The sequence below is a fragment of the Salmo salar genome, chromosome ssa02 (genome assembly GCF_905237065.1).
Source record: "Salmo salar chromosome ssa02, Ssal_v3.1, whole genome shotgun sequence".
NCBI classification, from domain to species: domain Eukaryota; kingdom Metazoa; phylum Chordata; class Actinopteri; order Salmoniformes; family Salmonidae; genus Salmo; species Salmo salar.
In genome coordinates, this window is record NC_059443.1 from 20401350 (window position 1) to 20423275 (window position 21926).

The 21926-nt window shown below is 45.7% G+C and overlaps 1 protein-coding gene across 3 annotated transcripts; it reads right to left on the reverse strand.

Moving 5' to 3' along the window:
• Positions 1-207: 207 nt before the first annotated feature.
• LOC106575105 (uncharacterized) lies at positions 208-21791 on the reverse strand. Of its 3 annotated transcripts, none has more exons than XM_045699666.1 (16): positions 21185-21791; positions 18508-18641; positions 17495-17642; positions 17286-17359; positions 16585-16703; positions 14034-14121; positions 12943-13091; positions 12761-12845; positions 12285-12406; positions 11189-11338; positions 4165-10909; positions 3863-4017; positions 3454-3587; positions 2947-3284; positions 2721-2805; positions 208-1890 (listed from the first exon to the last, which is right to left on the reverse strand). In XM_045699666.1, the coding sequence occupies exons 1-16, from the start codon at positions 21270-21272 to the stop codon at positions 1757-1759; spliced, it is 8748 nt and encodes a 2915-aa protein (XP_045555622.1). In that variant the 5' UTR covers positions 21273-21791; the 3' UTR covers positions 208-1756. The 3 variants fall into 3 exon arrangements, with proteins under 3 accessions (XP_045555622.1, XP_045555623.1, XP_045555618.1); XM_045699667.1 differs by having other exon boundaries at positions 208-1880; positions 18493-18641; XM_045699662.1 differs by having other exon boundaries at positions 18493-18641.
• Between the last annotated feature and the right edge of the window lie 135 nt (positions 21792-21926).

Below are 21926 nucleotides of genomic sequence, written 5' to 3' on the forward strand. Positions count from 1 at the left end.
CCCAATTTCATAATAAGCATCAGGCCCCCATAACCAGAGATGGGGGATGGGAAATAAGATTAGCTATTGTTATGCAACATCCCTTGAGCCATCCATTGTTAGCTACATAATACAGTAGTTTGATCCTTCATTTCAGAAAGAAATGGAATAAAGCATCGAGAGAAGACCTACTTTTCGAACACCAAAAGGAATACTCTGACTTAAGAATATAAGACAGTACAATTTATTTTCATCAAACAGTTCAATAAATGTTTCACAGTTTTTATGTTGTTTTTATTTCCCCTGGTTTTATACAGTATCCCATGAAACCCATTCTTTCAACAATACAGGTTTTAAACGGATGTTGAAACAGACTAAACAAAGGGACTAGTTGGAGCTTGACTGCATGATGGGTTGCTAATAGTAGAAAATGAATGTAAATCAACAAATACATTAACTTTTGGAGATATTTACCGATGAGAAGCTTCCATTTTATCATGCTAAGGTACATCAATTGTCCTCAAACAAAGTAAAATTATGACAAGACAACTATACATTGAATCATATTAGAAAATAATGAAACATGTTATATATATATTAGAGCAGGGTTTTCCAAACTCAGTCCTGGGGCCGCCCTTGGGTGCACGTTTTGACCTTTTCCCTGGCAACTACACAGCTGATTAAAATAATCAAAGCTTGATAATGAGTTGGTTATTTGAATCAATTGTGTAGTGCTAGGACAAAAACCAAAACATGCACCCAGAAGGTGGCCTCGGGACCGAGTTTGGGAAACCCTGCAAGTTGAGGACATAAGTTAAGCACAGGATGGCAGTTATAAAGACATGAAATTATATAAAATATTTTTGGGGGTTGGGGAAAATATCTTGCTTTATTTGTTATGAAGAATAATTAAACCGAGAAGCTATTACTTAGATGCATTTTGTCCCAAACAATTCTGAAAGATAAATTAATTGCACCAAAATAAATAAACAATATTTACAAAGCATGGAAGTTATTTTTAAATAAATAATGAATAAATTCAATAAATAATAGCTAGACATAGTCTTTTAGAATAAAAGTATATAGAAACATAGCTTGTTTTCATCTTTTCGTGCAGTCTAAGATTACATCTAAATTAAACAGCTCTAAAATTATATTGTATACACTTGTATCACTATCTTTGTACAAATGTTGAATGAGTACTCTGAAATACAGGAGCTAAGATTGTTTTCTGGCCCCAACTGCTGCCTACAAGTATGACTGACTGCAATGAAAATCGTTTTTACAAAGTTAAGATTTCAATCCAAGCTTACACATAGACAGATACATGACTAAAAGAAAGTGCATCCCCCAGTACATACTGGGTAAAGACAACCGAAAGAAGCAGGTAAAGAGAAGGTAAGCTGGTACACAATGACTCCCATTGCATAGCCGTCAAATCCGTTTCAGATTTTACAAAGCTCCAGACTCTTCTTTGCCTAGGACAAACTGCCTTTGCCATCAACCACTTCCAGCCAGTGTCTATAAATCGACCCTAGGATACAGTGGCAAAGGGAGGAGTTATTATATCAACAACCTTTTTCGTACAAGGACTGGTACCTGGTTAAACCTGGAATGTGTCCAGCTTTTAGAACGGGAGTCTTTTCTTTCTGTTGCCTGATCGATAAAAAAATAGCCTCTGAGAATGGTTATGGACGGAGGGGAATCCACTGGCCACTCTCAGAAGGTCCCTGTTCTGAGGGTTACAGAACAACTCAGAGGATTCCGGAACCCTGCCTCACACCAAGTGGGGGTCATCGGCTGGGCTGACGGTAAAACGCGAGGATGTCACTGGGTTGGCCCCCACGGGCGACCTCGGTTTGACTGACAAGTCCCCTTTTCTTTTGGAGTCTTTGCCTTTGCTGTTTGCTCCTGGTAGAAAGACAGGAGCATGGTGTAAGTAAGGGAATTAAGGAATTACAATACTACAACTATGCCATACACAAATATACTGTACTAGGGTTGGAGTAAATACTATTTTAATTCAGGGGATACATTCTAACACATTTCATGACATCGAATTGACCCCTGCAACACAAAACATAAACAAAAGCATACAACTGTAAATGTTATTTAAAAAATATATGTAGGATAAAAACATTACACAAATGGTATATCATTAGTTAAAATAATCTATACGTGTGTACAAACATCCTCTTGTAGAACCGAAGCACAAAAAGGCCCACACTCCCAAGTTAAAAATAAACTTTCTCCTTGCAAAGCTTTGAACTGTTCAACTCTGCAGGCTGACAGAGATCATGAAAGTAGATCATTTTGGTGTTGATGCTTTTCTACATACAGTCTATTCAAAACACCCAGAGGGGATCAGCCAAACTCTCATTATTCTGTGAAATGAAGCGATCAGTGGGAGAGACAGAGCTGATGGCTTCTGGAGACAGGGTGGAAAACACATCTTAGACGTGCATTGTTGAGCACCAGATTTATGTCCACACTCCATTCCCCATGTCATAGTGTGTGGGGGATAATTACAAGAGATACATTTTGGGGGCGCATATTTAGAAAAGGGGTTGGTGTGAGGGGTTCTCAATTTCAGTGAGCAGGGATCAGATGGGAGCTGTCCAATGGGTGCTTGTTATTGTAGTGATTTCATCAAAAGCTTTCTATTGGCTCTCAGAAGGGAATGATGTACAGGACCGTTATATGGTTTCTAATAGCAACATGCATGCATACGTAGTACGTACCATGTAAATCAAATTTAGTGCTTTTGTTAGGAGCTGGAGCTGGACTGGTGCGGGTGGAACTACTCAGCTCACTGGTTGGAGTTTCCTGTTTCAGAAACAGAGAGGAAGAGTCAGGGACTGAAAAGGAGCAGAGACAGTACATGTACATCCAATATAGTGAAAGTGTTAAAAGCCCAAGAGTAACATGGGACTCAATATATGAGGAGGGGAAAAACTAAACAAACACCTGATCAAAGAGATAGACAGTGACATCATCAAAAAACGACACGTTTCTCCCTCTGTCTTTCTCTTTGTCTATCGGTTCCCTTGGCGACTTCAGCAGACTCCTGAGCCCCACCCTTTTGCCAACGTCTGTTTCCGTGACAACAATCACTCTCCTGGAGCCTTCGTCTTCCTGCTCTTCTTCCTCATCCTCATCGGGGTCACTTCCTGGGGACGCACCCCTCCGTCTCCCACTCCTGTCTCGGTGTAGCCCGCCCTCCCTGAACCCTCCCTTGGGACTGGAGGAGAGAGGGAGAGCAAGAGGGAGAGGAGGGAGGGAGAGGGACAGGCGAGCCAGTTTGGCTGTGAAAGAAAAGAGAGGAATAGATAAAGTGAGACATGAAAGATGGTGTCAAAAAGCACCAATCTATCCATTAGAACATGTCATTTACACACCTGCAGAGTGGGTGAACGTGAACAATGCTGCATTCTATTCATACACATTTTCACACAGAGAAAAGTCTGGAGGTACCTTTCATTGCTTGGTTTGCCACAGGCTGAGGGGGTGTAACTTCTGGCTGCTGGATCACAGTCAGTGGTTCACTGTCAGTCGCATCAGACTCACTCTGGGGTTCAGAATTGGGTTCGGTGTCCGGCTCCTCTTCGCTAAGAACAGAAAAAAAGATCTCTTCTTTTATTATCTGTCTGCCTGCCATCATTCAACACAACAGTTTGATAAATCTCAAAATACATAGAGGGCAGTGGAGGTTGCTGAGGGGAGGAAAACTCATGATAATGGATGAAACGGAGCCAATGGATTGGCATCAAACCATGTGTTTGATGTATTTGATGACATTCCACCGGTTCTGTTCCATCCATTACCACAAACCCCTCCTCCCCAATTAAGGTGCCACCAACTTCCTGTGATAGAGAGAGCATACCTTCCTACATCCTTCACACTGACTGTGTCTCCGCCCCCATCTAAGGGCTGGTCTCCCCATGGGCGGAGAATGACGCTGTCGCTCACTGTCGTCCCCCGGAGGACATTGGTTTTAACATTCTCACAGAGGGAGAACTGCAGTCTCTCCTCACACACCTGAAGAAAGGGAAACAGAAGAAGATAATAGGGGTATGAATGTTTAAACATATTCAGGAAAATGGATATTGTAAATTGTGTAGGCTTATACTTTCATACATCTACAAAGTTGTGCAAAAGGGATTAAAATGCAAGGCTAATGCTCACCTGCATCATTAGGCCATTTTTAGTGGGCATCTTGGAAAGTGACCTCTGGTCCTTGGAGTCAGGAGAATGACATGGTGAAAGGGCTGATGGGAACTGTAGTTCACGCCTCTCTTCCTGAGGTGAAAGTTTAGCCCCAGTTGGGATGTCCTGGACCGCCGATGGAACCGACCTGGCCAGCCAGTCAGCGCTCTCAGAGATTCCGTCAACTTCCTCTTTCAGTTCCACTCTCCTCTTCCCCTCAGGCATGGAGGTCCCACAGGTCTCTTCACCTTTATCGCTCTCTCCAGAACCCTTAGCTTTCTGCTCAGGCGTCTTCTTCATAGACTCCAACAGCTCCAGATTCCCCAGGAAGAGGTCACCCAGGGTGTCCTCCTCATCCCCAGATATGCAGCACAGCTGCTCCAGTTTCTCGAAATCTTCCAGAGGCTCCTCGTCCAAATCCTTCCACTCAGAGATCAACAGCTCTGGGATGGTGTTGAGGGGACTCTGGGGGAATGACGGGAGTGTGGTGGTTGTGTTTTTCTGGGACAGGTTATTTCTGTCATCCTCGGACATGTTTGATGTGAGGCGGCTCTGGTTCTGGCTTTCACCTGAGAATAATAATGGAAGTGTTGGATGTACAGGTGAAAGGTTGAGGTTTGCAGAGATCCCTCTGCTGTGGGTTGTGGTGGGTGGTAAGGGGGGCGGCTCTGAGATATCAGTGTGAGGAGTGGGGGGCATTGTTGGGTCTCTCTCAGCACTGGTAATGAAATCTGAGCCGAAATAATCAAGGTTTATAAGACCGTGATCATCGTCTATTTCTATGACAGAAGGTGGGGGACTAGGAAAAGAATCATCTAAACTCTGCAACCTGTCTTCTTGCATATCAAGATCTATGCTAGGAGGAGGGCTGGGAAAGTCTACAGAACTGAACTGAAAGTTGTCTCCTTGTGAACCAGACAGATCTGTACAAGAGGCTATATCCTCCAAGTCATTATCATTGGGATAAGACAAGATATGAAGAGATATGTCTCCCAAATCCTCACTTGAGTTTACAATGTCTACTCCCCCTTCTCTGTCCTCCCCCACAAGCTGGCGAGTAGAGTCAGCTTCTTCAATGCATATGCTTGGCTCAATATGTTGTAATCCTGACAAATCTACCTGTGGTACTCCAGTGAGGCAGATAGATACACCCAAATATATACTCTTTACTGTGGGAGCAAGATGGTTGTCTAATTCAAAGTCCTGTCCTTTTTCTATGTTATTTTCGGCCATTGCCCCTTCTTCCATTTGGACTTCACTGAGATGATTCAACCTGTTGAAGTTCTGATTTCCCTCATCTTGAGCAATGTTTCCATCCAAGTCGTTTAGAAGAGATGCAGTTTGACTTTCACTGTCTCCACCCGTCTCAGTGAGTGACCTGAACTGCTCCCTCCCTCTTGCAAAGGTCTCATGCTCTGGGATTTCTCGGTTTTCCACCTCAACCACTAGCTGATCACCTTCAAAATTTTGCTCATCATCATCGTCAAACCTATCTGGATTTTCTATATTTTCCTCTTGCTGTACATCCAGTGCCTGGGATAGTTGGCTGTCAATGCTACTGGAGAGAGCCTGTTTCTGGGACAACTCTCCCTTTATTTCCAGGTAGGCTACCCGTCCCTGCATCTCGTCATTAGAAGTATCTTCACTATCTTGGAGGATGGCTGGATGAGGCTCACTCCCCGCCAGTTCATCGTTCTCCTCAGCCTCCCAGAATTCCCGGCCTACCACCAGCTGCTCCCTCTCCTCCCAGGTCTTTCCGAACGCTGAGAAGAATTCCAATCCGAGTTCAGCTTCCTGGTTTCTGTTCTCCGGCGAGGCCCACTGGTCGTTCTCCGATGGCCACAGGTGCAGGTCTCCCTGCTGGAAACGGTGACAATCAAACTCGCCCCTCACCACTCCTCCCCCTCTCCCCTCCCCCTCCTCCAGAGTGTTCCACAGCTCTTTAGCCTTCAACTCCAGATCCTTAGATGACTCCCTGTCCACAGTCTCAGCAGACCCATCCCTGCTCAAAGACCCACTCTGGCTCCCCGTCACTGGTCCTCTTTGAGGAGATTTCTCCTTCATGGCGTTACACAGCTCTCCAGCGGCAAGCTGTTTCTCTGTCTCTGATTTGGCCTTGGCCCTCTCGTCTTCGCTTTCCTCTGAGTAACACAAGTTTCTCAGGCCAAGCTCATTGGCGTCTGTGTGTTGAATCTCCAGACCTTGCCCGTCTTCTCTTTCAGACCCCTCAGTGTCCCCCTCGGCCCAGAAAGAAGAGGCCAGTTTGCTCTCTTCGTCATTGGTGCTCTCTCCGTCGTTGGGCTCCAGTACTACTGGAATATCGTCACTGAGTTTGACCTCGCTGGTTTGAATACCGTAGAACCTAGATAGCCTGGATTCTCTGTTATCATGGTCGCCATGTAACGCTGTCACTGGTTCCGTAGTGTCTTTCATGGAATTATCATTTTCTCTCTCTTCAATACCTGGAAGTTCTTCATTCTCAAGTTTGTTATCCTTTGTCTGAATGGCAGATATTAATTTCAAACAATCTGTCTTAGTGGTACTATTAGAAGGCAATGTCAAGTCTTTGTCTGTGGAGTCATGGAATCTAAAATCATTCGACTCCACATGAGAAATCACACCTTCTGTGTAATGATTACAAATTTGAGTTCCATCATTGTAAGAGAACCCTTTGAGAGGTGTATCATCTAAATTAGAGAACAGCTTAGCTATAAACTCATTGTTCTCCTTGGTCTGTGAGTTATCAGACAGTAGTCCCGGATGGACTAGGCCCTTTTCATCTGACTCTCCGCTCTCATTGTGGAACATTCCAGAATCTTCTCTCTGTTCTGATTCTAACCCTGTTTTATGTTCTACTTCTTTCAGACTGAGATCGTTCTCCTGAATACTCGATATGTCTTTATATCCATCATCACTGTTTTGAGAGATATCCTGCACATGAGCATTCTGTTCAAGAACTGTCTCCTTTTCCCTCTCAATGTCAATTCCCTTATTTGAAATCCTCTTCAAGGGACTCTTTCCCCCGGTTTCTCCCTCATCCTCTAATTCTGTCTTCTCTTCTATTCCTGTCAGCGTCCCCCTCTCTCCACCTCGTCCGCTGCCGGGTCTGGTCACACTCAGTCCATCACTGCCCTTCCTGCTAAGCCCCTCCCCTTCCCAGTCACTGTCAGAGAAGTAGGCGGAGTCTCTGTGGGTGGTTTCTGTCCCCAGCACCCTCCAACCACCTGGTCCTTCACCTCCAACACACGGGTCACCTGGGGTCAGACAGTCGGCTGAACTGGGGGTCAAAGATGACAGGAATGAGTCTGAGGGGGTCATGGTGGAGAGAGAGAGGTCAGAGGATGGGTCCCAGTCTGGGGTGGTGGGAACGGCTGTAGGGCTCTTTTGACTTGGGTCTGACCTTCCTTCCTGGTTGATCTGTGAATTATGTTTGTTGATTTGTAAATAGCTTTCAACATTTGGGTTATGTGACTGAGCAGTAGAACAATGTGATGTGTCGTTCTTCATTTGACTGTCACAACCTTTTGAACTCTCTGACCCTTCTTCCTTGTGATCTTTAGATTCAATTTGACATTCTCTATCTGTTTCTGATGTCTCTGTTGTTAAGTCATGTAAAATGTCATCAACAATTTCCTGCTTCTGACATCCTTGCCCTGTATCTCTGACCTCAGCATCACCTTTCATTCTATCACAATTCCTTTCCCCAACATTATTCTGACCCCTGCTCTCTTTCTCATCTACAGAAATAGGTGACTCATCATCACAGGGTTTCTTTTCAGATTCTTCCACTTCTCCAGTAACACTGTCTTGAGATAAAGACTGAACTTGAGCTTGTCTTGAGAGCTCAACCCTTTCTCTGACTCTCTGTGTTCCTCTTACAGGTAGGGCTGGACCTTCTGAAACGTCCTCCTCTGTTTTTGTACTGGGGAATGTTTGGTAAAGGAGGAGGCCATTTTTTGGCATTATCTCTGAGAACACAAAGTCACCAGGTTGGGGCTGAGAGTCTGGCTGAGAGTTGGTGTCAGCGGTGGGATCTGTGAGTGAGCTGGGTGAGTCCTTGAGGCAGGTCGTGTCTGTGGGACATTCCTCTTCCTGTTTGACAGACTGTTTATTTGATCCTATTTGCAGTACTGGGATCTCAGGCCGTATAGTGACCTTTATCTCACTCTTTTTTGCCCGTTTAGTCACTTGGGCGTAAATGGCCTCCGGTGCTACATCGTCTTTGCCTCTGTTTGATGTACGTATGGAACTCTCTGATTGGAAACGGATGGTCTGAGAGGAGTCAGGATCTATGCATATTGACTCGTATTCTGGTGACATTGGAGTGGGTGACTGAGACAAGTCCTCGCAATGCTTGTTGGAGGCGGTTGCGTTTTGTCTGGATATGATCTCCGTCAAAAAGGTCTCTGCTGATTGGATCTCCTTCAGGAACTCCTCTCTGGTCATCTGTCCCTTCTCTGTCTCCTTCTCTGTCTCCTGTGACTCCGACTCCTGACTCCCCACTGTGATTTCGGAGAGGAGGGATCGGGATCTCCTCATGCCCCTGGAGTATGCCTCCTCGGCCTCAGCGTAGGACGGGAGGCCGGGGGCGCAGGTGTAGGTGTAGGGACGCGATCGGGAGCCAGGAGGGTGGAGGAACTTCACCGGATCTCTCTCCATGCCTGCATCCATCCTTCCTGTGTTTGTGATCTCAGTGAGGAATAGATCTCTCTGGATGGAACCTTTCCTCACCCTCTCCACCTCTGTCCCCATCTGTGTGTTTCTGTCTGGCCCCAATGTCTGTTCTGCAGAGCCCAGCTCTGTGACCAGCGACCGGGACCGACGCATCCCCCCTCTCAAGGGCTGGAGGAAGTTCCCTGACCTCTCCCCATCCCTTTTCTTCTCCCGCTCTGTCTCTCCCTCCCATGAGGTCCTCCCCTCCTTGGACTTGGCATCATTTGACTCTGACACACTAGAGATCTCAGTCAGAAACAGGTGCATGGGGGATATCTTGGTGTCGGTTACGCTATCTGCCTGCAGTTCCGCGTCCTCCCTCCAGATGGCAGGCAGGATGGTGGCGAGGCGCGACTGGGTCCTCTTCATACCCCTGGAGAAGAGCTCGGCTGTGGCCGGATCCGCATCCTCTGACAAACTAGAGGTCGGGACGGTTGTCCCTCCCCCACTGGGTTTCTCAGGGGACATAAAGGGGGAGTCATCCTCATCTGAATAGGTGGGACTGGAGGACGAGTGCCTCTCAATTCTGTGGACCCCGGACTCAGAGTGGGAGATGTTGCGGTAAACAGGGCGAAATACGTTCTGGCGTCGTACGGGAGAGTCAAAGTCTTTTGAGTGGAAATTGGATGTTCCCTTTGTGTTGTGCAAGGATGCTGTGCGCCGTACACCACCTTGTCGGTCTGAGTAGTCACAGGATAGTGGGTCTCTTTGAGAGTACATCTGGGGCTTACTGTATCTGGAGAAGCTACCTACACCATAGCTGTGATACAGGCCCCTTTGGGGCTTGTAGTGGGGTGGGAGAGGGGGAGGACATGTTTGGGGAGTGGGGTAGATGGGGTGGCTGGACTGGGGTAGGGAGGGGGAGAGTGACGGGGAGGGGGGCATGGTCTGACGAGGACGGTGGAACCCTAAGTGATCATATGATGATGGCAGGCAGCTGCCCATCAGAGGGTCCATCGTTTCTATCTTACCACTCATGGAATAGTGACCCAGCCCAAGCCCTACTCGGTGGTAGCCCAACGGAGGCGCAGGGAGGGGGCGCGAGTGGAGGTGGTTGCCCGAGGAGGTTGACATAGAACGTGGCTTGGGAGGCAGGACAGGGGCCTGAGAACCAGTGGATGACTTACTGTCTCCTTCACCCTCCTCTTCCTCATCATCATCTCCTAAATCCACCACAGAGAAGTCAGTCACCCTACTGGAAATGTCTTTGAATTCTGCCACCCCAGTGTTGGGGACCCTTAGCTGGACCTCGCTGGATCGGACGGTCTGGATGGATTTCCCACCTCGCCCAGTGTACTCCTCATCAGAACTGTACGGCGCACGTTCTTTGCCCAGCATTCCGCTGCGTATCTCCACTAGCTCCAGATCTCCAGGACGCAACGAGTCAGAACGGAAAGAGTGCGCTTTCCCTTTAAGAGATGGGGACTTATCCTGAGGGGTGTGCTCCTCCAATCGGATGAAGTACTCGCTGGCGAGGGAGGGGCTACGTGCACTTATCACAGGGACAACAGTGGGTGTGTCCAGGGATTGTCTGTGGGAGGGGTTGACCATCGGGATTGGCTGGGGAGGAGGAAGTGGTTGGCAGCCCCGCCTTGCATGGGCCTTCTCCCAGAAGTACTCAAAATTTAACCCTTTACTGGTCTCCGTGACTGTCAGGATGTCATCGAGTTCTGTGGAGGATGGGGTGATGCAGTTCCCCACGGGGTCCAGTAGAGGGTAGGAGTTCCCCCTGTCATCCCTCCCATACTCCCTCTCTCTCTGTCGTTCACTCGCTGCAGCCTGGAAGGCCAGAGGACGGAGAGAATCCCACCGTCTCTCAAATGACTCATCGCTCTCTCCTCTTCTTCCTCTCCCTTCCTCATACTCCTCGTCCTCATCCTCCTCATCCTCTCCCACGCTCCTTCGGGACATCCCTCGCTCAGCAGCCAGAAGGGAGGAGAGAAGGAGGAATACCTCAGCGATGGAGGGGCGTTGGGGAGGAGGGAGCCAGCAGGACTGCATGATCTCATACCTGGAAGAGGAAAGACAGGAAAGACAAACACAAAGATAAGGGGGATTGGAAATGATGCAGACAATTACATTGATGGAAGCTACAATCTTTCTGCAATATTAAAGCTGATCTACCCCCACCCCAAAAAAATAAGATTTGAGGGGGTTGCATATATTAGCTTTGACCTTAATGATCTATTGGCAAAGTAGGCCTTTAAAGTAACACATCTGTAATCGACTACTTTCTTCATCAAATGCAGATATCATTAGAGAACCAAAAGTCAAGAAATGGCCCACTGACCAGTAGTCTGCGTGGGAGAGTTTGAGCCGTGGCTGGGCCAGGGTGATCTGTCTCTCTCTGATGACGAAGGTCAACACTTCCTCATCACTCAGGTGCCTGTGAGGCTGAGAACCAAACTCAAACAGCTCCCAGATCACCACCCCCAGAGACCTGGGAGAAAAGGAAGAGAGAGGGGAGAGAAATGGGAGAGAGTGGGGGGAAAGAGAGAGGGGAGAGAGAGGGGAGAGAGAGGGGAGAGAGAGGGGAGAGTGTGAGAGAAGTGGGAGAGAGAGGAGAGAAATGGGAAAGAGAGAGGAGAGGGAAGTTGGAGAGGGAAGTTGGAGAGAGAGGGGAGAGTGGGGTGGAGAGGTGGGAGAGAGAGGGGAGAGAAGTGGTAGGGAGAGGAGAGGGAAGTGGGAGAGAGAGGGGAGAGAGAGGGGAGAGAAAGGAGAGAGAGGGGAGAGAGAGGGGAGAGAAAGGAGAGAAAGGGGAGAGAAGTGGGATAAATAGAGGGGAGAGATGGGGGATAAAGAGGGGAAAGAGAGGGGAGAGATGTGGGAATAAGAGGGGAAAGAGAGGGGAGAGATGTGGGATAAAGAGGGGAAAGAGAGGGGAGAGATGTGGGATAAAGAGGGGAAAGAGAGGGGAGAGATGTGGGATAAAGAGGGGAAAGAGAGGGGAGAGATGTGGGAATAAGAGGGGAAAGAGAGGGGAGAGATGTGGGAATAAGAGGGGAAAGAGAGGGGAGAGATGTGGGGATAAAGAGGGGAAAGAGAGGGGAGAGATGTGGGATAAAGAGGGGAAAGAGAGGGGAGAGATGTGGGATAAAGAGGGGAAAGAGAGGGGAGAGATGTGGGAATAAGAGGGGAAAGAGAGGGGAGAGATGTGGGATAAAGAGGGGAAAGAGAGGGGAGAGATGTGGGATAAAGAGGGGAAAGAGAGGGGAGAGATGTGGGATAAAGAGGGGAAAGAGAGGGAGAGATAGAAAATAGGAGTAGAGAGAGAGTTGGCGGATAGAGAAATAATCAAATTAGATAAGAAATACAGAATACAGCTTATTGAAATATTCAGTTGTTTATTTGTCCGTTTTAGAGGCAGGTTGTGTTATGGTAGGTACCACAGATTGCTGGTCTTGGTCTGGTCAGTGACGATCAGAGATCCTCTGTACTCCTCCAGAAGCTCTGGCGCTATCCACCTCAGGGGAATCCACAGCTTGTCTGATGTTAGGTAATAGTCATCCTACACAGATAAACACACACAGAGGGATGCATGGACTTGAAGATAAGCCATTAGGGACATCCAATACGTTAGGGATAATCAACAAGGGGCTATGTGTTCTCTGGAAGATAATGAACCACCTGGAAGGTGTGTTCCATGACACGCTAAAGGAGCGGAACTGACCTTCCACGGAGTTGCATTATTTTGCAGAGAACGCATAGAGTTTAGCTAACCAAATTTGAGTCCTAGTTTGCTATTATGAAAATCGAATCCAACAATGGCATGGTATAAGGGATATAACTTGTCAACAGATTGTGGTGGTTCAAGCAAAGTACATGGGTAAGCGCACACGCCCACACACACACACACACATACCTTGTAGTGGTTGTGAGACAGCCCATAGTCTCCGATTCTGACAGTGAGGTCAGAGGTAAGGAGACAGTTCCTCAAAGCCAGATCACTGGAGACAAAACAATCATAATCCATTTACTATCAATCACTCAATTACCAACCAATCAATCACTGGAGCCAGAGAGCCAGGATATGACCTCACAGACCTGTGGATGTAGTTATTCTCGTGGAGGTGCAGCAGGCCAGAGGTGATTTCAAACGCCATCCTCTGCAGGGTCAGCATTTCCCGGGTCAGAAGGTCAGGGGTCATCCCATCTGACTTCCTCTGGGCTCTCAGGTACCTCTTCAGGTCGCCCTGGTAACACATCACAAATATAATTTATTACACCATCAATGAGTGTTACCAATATCATTAATTTATTACACCATCAATGAGCATTACCAATATCATGTACAGTATGTGATACTTAAAACAATCAGAAGAACAATTAACATAGTTTATGACTTTGATCGGACATATTCAGCTATAAATGAAGTACATTTGTACATTTATGCTGGAGAAATACCCTCTCCTAAGTGTTTTCCTGAACCTGAAGGTCCTCAAAAGCAGAAGGGGAATTGGTAATGAGTTAATATCATTAGAGAGATAGAGGTTGTACTGGTGGTAGGACAGGAGAATAAGATACTTCAAATGATAAAGGGATGTGTGTTTCAATGTACAGAGGATTTATAGCTTATGTTCTTCTGGTAAAGGGCTGCGGTATTGTTTCTCTCCCATCCCTGGTCATTAATTGATCTGTTTGAGTCATTGATTGGCCACAGAGTCCAATCACTTGGGATTTCAGGTCTCAATCGGTCTTTCATTAAAGAGCAAGAATGAAAGCAAACAAACAGAGGCAGCAGGTGTTGAGTGTTGGAGCTGGAAACGACTGGCATAACATTATACTACAAAAGGTATATCTAAGTGTGAAAAGTCACCAAGTATTTACATGGTTATTTGATGGGGGGAAAGGAAACTAACCAAACATCTATTTCCATGTACGGAAGCTACAGTCTGGTGTTTGTCACTTAATTGATCCATTTGACTCATTTATTGACCAGTCACCAGAGAGTCCAATCAGCTGGTTGCTCAGGTATCAATCAGTCTCTGATAGAAACACAATGATGAGACCAAACAAGAGGAATGGAGTAAATGTATCCGTTCAAAACAAAATGGCCTCTCTTTGGATCTCCTCTACAATGTGCCCTCCTCTTCTTCTCCATCTCATAATAGTAGTAAAAACAACATGGCCCTCACCAACTGACAGAACTCCATGACCAGCAGGAAGGGAATGCTCTCGCTGCATTGGCCCAAACACTGAAGGATGTTGGGATGTTGGAGACTCCTGAAGGCAAGAAAATAGAGAGAGGGGGGAGAGAGGGGAAGATGATGAAACGAGAGAGGCAATGCAGCAGAGGATATGCAGTTAAAGTGAATGAGGGAAGAGGAGAGGGGGATAACATCTGGGCGCATTTGTTTGTGTATGTTTACTTAGGTGGGTTTGTTAGTGAGAAAGTGGAGAGGACGAAAGAAAACAGACAGAGCTAGAGAGAGGGGGAGCGAGAGAGAAAGATGAAAGAGAAACATGTGTTTCTATATGTGACAGAGAAAGAGGCAACTGTAAGTGTGTATAGAGAGAGAGAGAGAGAGAGAGAGAGAGAGAGAGAGAGAGAGAGATGGCAGGCCAAGTGTCATTTTAATCTAAGTTGAGCATAATAAATAGGTCAGACCAGTAGTCATCTGTCACTCCATGTTACAGTTCTAACACTGCACCACTTGTATGCAGCATGCAGTCTCTAACTACCAGCATCTCAATATGACACACGACAATTAAACACATCTACTGATGTGACTTGGTCCATGTAGATCTTTTTCAAACAGCACCAAATCAACCAGAGTGAAGTACAGGTTGGGAGTTAACTGTGAAGTTAATCCCAAGAACTGTGATTTATATACACTGAATGTACAAAACATTAGGAACACCTGCTCGTTCCATGACATAGACAGACCAGGTGAATCCAGGTGAAAGCTATGATCCGTTATTGATGTCACTTGTTAAATCCACTTCAATCGGTGTAGATAAAGGGGAGGAGAGCTTAAATAAGGATTTTTAAACCTTGAGAGAATCAAGACATGGATTGTGTATGTGTGCCATTCAGAGGGTGAATGGGCAAGATTTACAGTGGGGGGGAAAAGTATTTGATCCCCTGCTGATTTTGTACATTTGCCCACTGACAAAGAAAGGATCAGTCTATAATTTTAATGGTAGGTTTATTTCAACAGTGAGAGACGGAATAACAAAAATATCCAGAAAAACGCATGTTAAAAATGTTATAAAATAATTTGCATTTTAATGAGGGAAATAAGTATTTGACCCCTTTGCAAAACATGACTTAGTACTTGGTGGCAAAACCCTTGTTGGCAATCACAGAGGTCAGACGTTTCTTGTAGTTGGCCACCAGGTTTGCACACATCTCAGGAGGGATTTTGTCCCACTCCTCTTTGAAGATATTCTCAGTGGAGATGGTGTTCTTGGGGTCATAGGCAGCATTCTTCCTCCTCCAAACACGGCGAGTTGAGTTGATGCCAAAGAGCTCCATTTTGGTCTCATCTGACCACAACACTTTCACCAGTTGTCCTCTGAATCATTCAGATGTTCATTGGCAAACTTTAGACGGGCATGAATATGCATTCTTGAGCAGGGGGACATTGCGGGCGCTGCAGGATTTCAGTCCTTCACGGCGTAGTGTGTTACCAATTGTTTTCTTGGTGACTATGGTCCCAGCTGCCTTGAGATCATTGACAAGATCCTCCTGTGTAGTTCTGGGCTGATTCCTCACCGTTCTCATGATCAATGTAACCCCACGAGGTGAGATCTTGCATGGAGCCCCAGGTCGAGGGATATTGACAGTTCTTTTGTGTTTCTTCCATTTGCGAATAATCACACCAAATGTTGTCACCTTCTCACCAAGCTGCTTGGCGATGGTCTTGTAGCCCATTCCAGCCTTGTGTCGGTCTACAATCTTGTCCCTGACATCCTTGGAGAGCTCTTTGGTCTTGGCCATGGTGGAGAGTTTGGAATCGGATTGATTAATTGATTGATTGCTTCTGTGGACAGGTGTCTTTTTTACAGGTAACAAGCTGTGGTTAGGAGCACTCCCTTTAAGAGTGTGCTCCTAATCTCAGCTCGTTACCTGTATAAAAGACACCTGGGAGCCAGAAATCTTTCTGATTGAGAGGGGGTCAAATACTTATTTCCCTCATTAAAATGCAAATCAATTTATAACATTTTTGACATGCGTTTTTCTGGATATTTTTGTTGTTATTCTGTCTCTCACTGTTCAAATAAACCTACCATTAAAATTATAGACTGATCATTTCTTTATCAGTGGGCAAACGTACAAAATCAGCAGGGGATCAAATACTTTTTTCCCCCACTGTAAGTGCCTTTGAACAGGGTATGGTAGTAGATGTCAGGCACACTGGTTTGAGTGTGTCAAGAACTGAAAAGCTGCTGGGTTTTTCACACTCAACAATTTCCCATGTGTATCAAGAATGGCCCCCCACCCAAAGGACATCCAGCCAACTTGACACAACTGTGGGAAGCATTGGAGTCAACATGGGCCAGCATCCCTGTGGAACGCTTTTGACACCTTGTAGAGTCCATGCCCTGGCTGTTCTGAGGGAAAAAAGAGGGTGCAACTCAATACTAGGTAGGTGTTCCTAATGTTTTGTACACTCAGGAAACCACAAAAACAAATAACTTAAATAAAAGTGTCTGATGACACAAAATGTCAGTTTCTCTGACCTGTATGGCTCAGACTCAGCCAAGAACTTCCTCTGCTCCAGAGGGCTGGCACTGACCCGCAACTCCTTCACCACGGCCTGGGAGGAGCTGCAGTCACACAGCACCTCCGCTAGGATCACCTGAGGGAGGGAGAGAGAGAGGGAAGGAGGGAGAGAGAGAGAGAGAAAGAGAGAGAGAGAGAGAGAGAGAGAGAGAGAGAGGGGGGGGAGGGAGGAGAGGAGAGAGAGAGAGAGAGAGAGAGAGAAGGAGGTAAGGAGAAAGAGAGATGTGGGACAGACAGGAAAGCGATAGAGAGGAGGGAGAGAGAGGAGAGGAAAGGAGAGGGAGAGAGGTAGGGGGAGATAGATGCGAGGAGAAAGAGAGATGTGGGACAGAGGAGGAGAGGAGGGAAAGAGAGGAGAAGGAAGGAGAGAGAGAGGAAGCAGGAGAGGAGGGAAAGAGAAAGAGAGAGAGAGAGAGAGAGAGAGAGAGAGAGAGAGGGAGAGAGAGAGAGATCAGAAATATAGTGGTGTAGGAAGAAGACATAACTCATGAGAGCTGGTAGGAAGCCAATATTAGATTTACTGAGAAGCTGTTAAAAGGATGTGTCTTTTAGAGGAAACATGGGGTTGAGAGACATTTGGAAGAACTGCCAGATCCAGCTACCACCATTACATGATGACATCACAACTGAGGGTGGAGGTATGAGTTGGTGATCTCACCTTTCCAAACCAGCCATTTCCTATTTCCTGAAGGTAGTTGAGAGTGTGCCTATGGAAGTACTTCGACTTAGAGTCTTTAGAGACAGAATAGAGGAGATGAAAAGAGAAAGACACATGATTTGGGGTTTTCTGATATCCATCAAGCTTGCTAATATTCATGTGCTATATACTGCCATCAGCTCCAGCTACAGAGAGTCTGCCTTAGTTACCTGAGCCATCCTGCAGGGCGGGACAGTTAGCCCTGTCTCTGAGTGGGAGGGTGTAGACCTCCGGGAGGGAGGGGCAAGAAGACAGACTGTCCTCCTGGGCGGGGCTAGAACCACCAGAACACTCCTCCCCCTCTGCATTATCAAACTCCTGATTTGACAGGAAAGAACAGAGGAAGCGTAGAAGCTTTAGAGATATTGTAAGTTTGAAAAGCAGTGATCACCAAGCCTGGTCCCGGGAGATACAGGGTTTGCAGGTTTTTGTTCCAGCCCAGCACCAACACACCAGATTCAGCTTATTAAACTCTTGTTTATTACCGTAGTTGATTAGTTGAATCCAGTGTGTTAGTTCTGGCCTGTCCTGGAACAAAACCCTACACACCCGAAGCTCTCCAGGATGAGGGTTAGTGACCGCTTTTCTAGTGGCTGTGTCAATAGCCTAAAGTGGTTTACGTTTCTAAAGAAATTGGGAAAGTGTAAACAAATAACTGGTGGGCAGACACCATATTACTTTCCCCTTGTTGCCTGTGTTTTCACATCAGTTTAGATGAAGGAGGGGAACCACTTTAGATAATTGAGATGCACCCAGTGTGCTGGCTGAAATGTCACAAAGAAAGGCCTATCTGGATTTAATATGAGGAAATCTATTAAATGTAAACAGACCCTAAGCTTTCTGGCTCATGCAACATCTGTAATAGTTCTGGTAAAATGTGGTGCTGCACATGCAGCCAAAGAAACAATGAACCATCCGAAGATCACAGATTCAAAGACAATAGATTCATAGAGGGTTTGAATTATGGGGATGCCCACCGCCCCTGGGGTGCTGGGCCCTTCCATGACAAGTCAGGACATTCCCATATGCTATAACATTGTTACAGCCCTCAATGTTTAGGGTTTCCCTAAGGGCCAATGTGTAATATGATGCCTATATCTATTGATCTACACAACATGCATGCAGACAGTGCAACACAATAGACAAGACGTGTGAATAAGTCTCTTACATGATGGAGACTTACATTGAATCCCACTCCTCCCTTCTTACAGCACAGACAGGTGAAGAGCAGTAAAACAAAGGAGACGAGCCCCGAGCAAGAGATGAGAATGACGACGTAGGGCGGAGAAGAGAGAGACGCAGCCCTGGATTGAGAGACTGAGATATGGCGGGAGAGAAAAGGAGGAGAGGAAAAAGTTAATACGGTTAATCAGCCAGGAAGTACTTCCTGAAGGAAACACACAGTTGTTAGGTTGAAGTGTTGGTGAGTGGATGAGTGAGTGGGGGAAAGAGAGGCTTCGGAGAATTGGGTTGAAAAGGGTCAAAGTCATTGTTACATATTGAGATTGAGGAGGAAAACCGTTGGAATTGTTTCAATAGAGGTAAGTTTGAGACAAAGCGGAGGATCCCCAATGAACAACTGTCATTGGAGTTTTGGGAGAAGCAGGAAAAGGAAATCAACTTTGGAGGAAAGTCAGGAAACCATCTTCGGAATCAATAAAAGAGAGGTGAGATCGGAATTAAAGTTAAAATCAGGGAAGTCTACCATTCCGGTTAGGAAAGAGGGGGGAGGAAAAAACAACATTCCTTCCAGGAAACACAGTTGAAAAGCAGGGAGGGGTGGCGTTGTCATTTTGGGGAAATTGCTACCGGGGGAGGGTTGGAAAATTGGAAAAGAATCACTCAAATCAGGGAGGTTGGCTACCTAGGTGAGAAGGAGGAGTTTGGGGCGTTTTTTTATATATTTGTACCTCAACTTGGCCGTTTGTGAGGAGCGAACCATCTGTGAAAAAGAGAAGGGGGAGGGCAGGGTGGTTAAAAACCCTTCACAACAGTAGGCTACTACTTGTTTGTTGTATCTTTACATTTTAAATCCTCAAATCAAAACCAGCATCGCCACAATCAAAAATGCATATTTCTAGATGAACTTGTTGTCAATATTATTAGTTTTTCCCCCATATACAATTTTACAAAAAACACTTCTCCAACTCCCGAAGGTGAACCTCTGAGTACACATACTTGTCAATACACTTGCAGGTCAAGTGCCAATTCAGTACAGTACTTATGAATATCAACCACAATTTGAGCATTTTCAGTGTCATTGGAACCAGAAAATGTAAGTACCAGAGCTACTCTGTTTTCCCCTGCTCATCCTATTCCACCATGCCCTGTATTCATCACTACTTCTAGATATTGACTCACTATTACGGCACAGTAATGAATAATGCAAAACCAAATGTACGTTTCCCCATCCATTTCATGAGCTCATTGATTACTGAAAGCATGGCGTGAAGATGCATCAACAGTCCAGTAATAGTCAAAACAAAAGGCTTTAATTGATGTTTACCCTATTGGTAGATCAATGTGTAAGCTTAACTGTGATTAACAATTTTGGCACATCCTTTCCTCTGCCTCTCCCTCTAGACAGTACACACACCTTACAGAGACGTCCAATAACACACTGAAAGGGAATCCAATCACAAATAGACTTTTCTGATCAATGGAATATTTTCATGAGATCATTCATGAGTGGAAAATGCAAGTTACCCCTAAAAAAGACATTTATAAAGCACTTTGAGCACTGCTTTAAATATATAAATAACATAATTGAACATTGTAATTAGCATTAAGGATGTGTTGAGCTCAGAAATGATATGCTGTATGACTCCATCCTCCAATGGCTGTTTTATGAGAAAAACACTCAGACCTCTATGAAGGCCTAAAAACAGAATGGTCCATGTTATTCTAACAAATTCAAGAGTGACGTGTAAATTCTAAGTAAGAAATGCTACTAAAAATCATGAGTATGAATTTGAGAAAGATACATGAATTATTGACTCATCATAAATGTGTAATAATTTCGTTGATTTATGTACTGGATTGGACTGCAGCCTATGCAAGCCTATGGCCTGGCAGTAGAATTACATTGGAAACTGTTAAAATAGGAAAAACATGTTGGCCTATATGAAATTCAAACTCTTTCACATAAGTCTATGTAGAATACAATAATATTTTATGTAGCCTATCCATCGGCAGTATAGATGCACAATTCCTGGGCAATTCTATTATTCTATCCCTAGACAGCTGTCCAGACATACACTGCATATAAATAGGTACACATAGCAGGGGCCTATTCCACCAGCTCCAGTTTACAGCTCTTATCAAAACAATACACTAGAACACCATGACTGCAAACGACAAACAAAACACTGCGATGCCTAATAAAAGGAGGACAAAATAAAACGGATTTTGTGGATTTTAAATGGAAATTCTAAGATTTTTATAATTAAACTCAGGTGGCATAATATACGTTAGATATACACATGAATGATACTGTGGCGATTAATTTAACATTCATTGGGCAAATTCCCGTTTTGACATGCCATCGATGCTATTGATAAATGCCACCGAAATAGGGTCGCAGATCCTACCGAATTCTCCAGGCTACTTGATGATAATAATGTGGCCATTGTCTTTTTGATTTCATCCCGTGTTATAAAGGCATATTGCCTACCATAGCCTAATCATATCAGCCAAGAAAGATAACATATATAGTATTATTGTTGAGGCTGTGTCAGTGTGTTTTGGCCGTAATATTTCCGAGTACCTATTCATAACCGTCTAATCTATCCCCTCTCCCACCTCCCCCTCTCTTCTTTCTCCCAGCGTCAATATCATTCCAGCTCACCGACACCACTCACCTTCTCTCTGCGGGGCTCCAAGGGCTCTCTCCGGGTTGAAGTACGACAACATCCCCGCCAGCACTATCACCCAGCAGTGTCGTCGCATCGTCGCGGGATCCACCACCGCACAATCATTCGAGCGACGCTTTCGGTCTTCTTCTCTCCGCTACCGTATCCTGGTCTGGCGCTGTCTTCCCCCGCTAATAAAGAACGTCTCCTTGTTGTTGTGTTCCCCTCTTCCCCTCCTCCGTTTGATCCCCCTCTCCTAATCCGCAACTAAACACGGTGTAAGAGACGCTCTTTTGTGCATCTCGTCCTGCCAACCCAACCCATCAAATCCAGAACCGTTACATCAGTGGTCTCTCCACAAAAACGGCAACGAAAACAACAAATAACCCCAATGAGGTCAAACCATCCGCTATTTTTCCCGTTTCGGCTCTTTCCCCCCCGACACCAGTACGAGGGCGACTGTAGTATTTATCTCCCGTTAAACGTCGGTTACGTCAGACAAAAGTGAGCTTGCATTATCATGGTTTGCCCGTGGTTTCATTCGAGTGCGTCTGTCTCGCTTCTACACTCTGCTGTCTCGGGCCCGTTTTATTTCGCGGTGCTGTGTATGTATGCACCTGCTAGACAAATGAATGTATTATACTGCCGCAACTCTGTTTTGTAGCACAATCTATTGACATTGCTATAGTAAAATGTTTTAGGTTAATCATTTGGGTGGTGCATGGATATGGGGTATGTATAAAATAAGCAA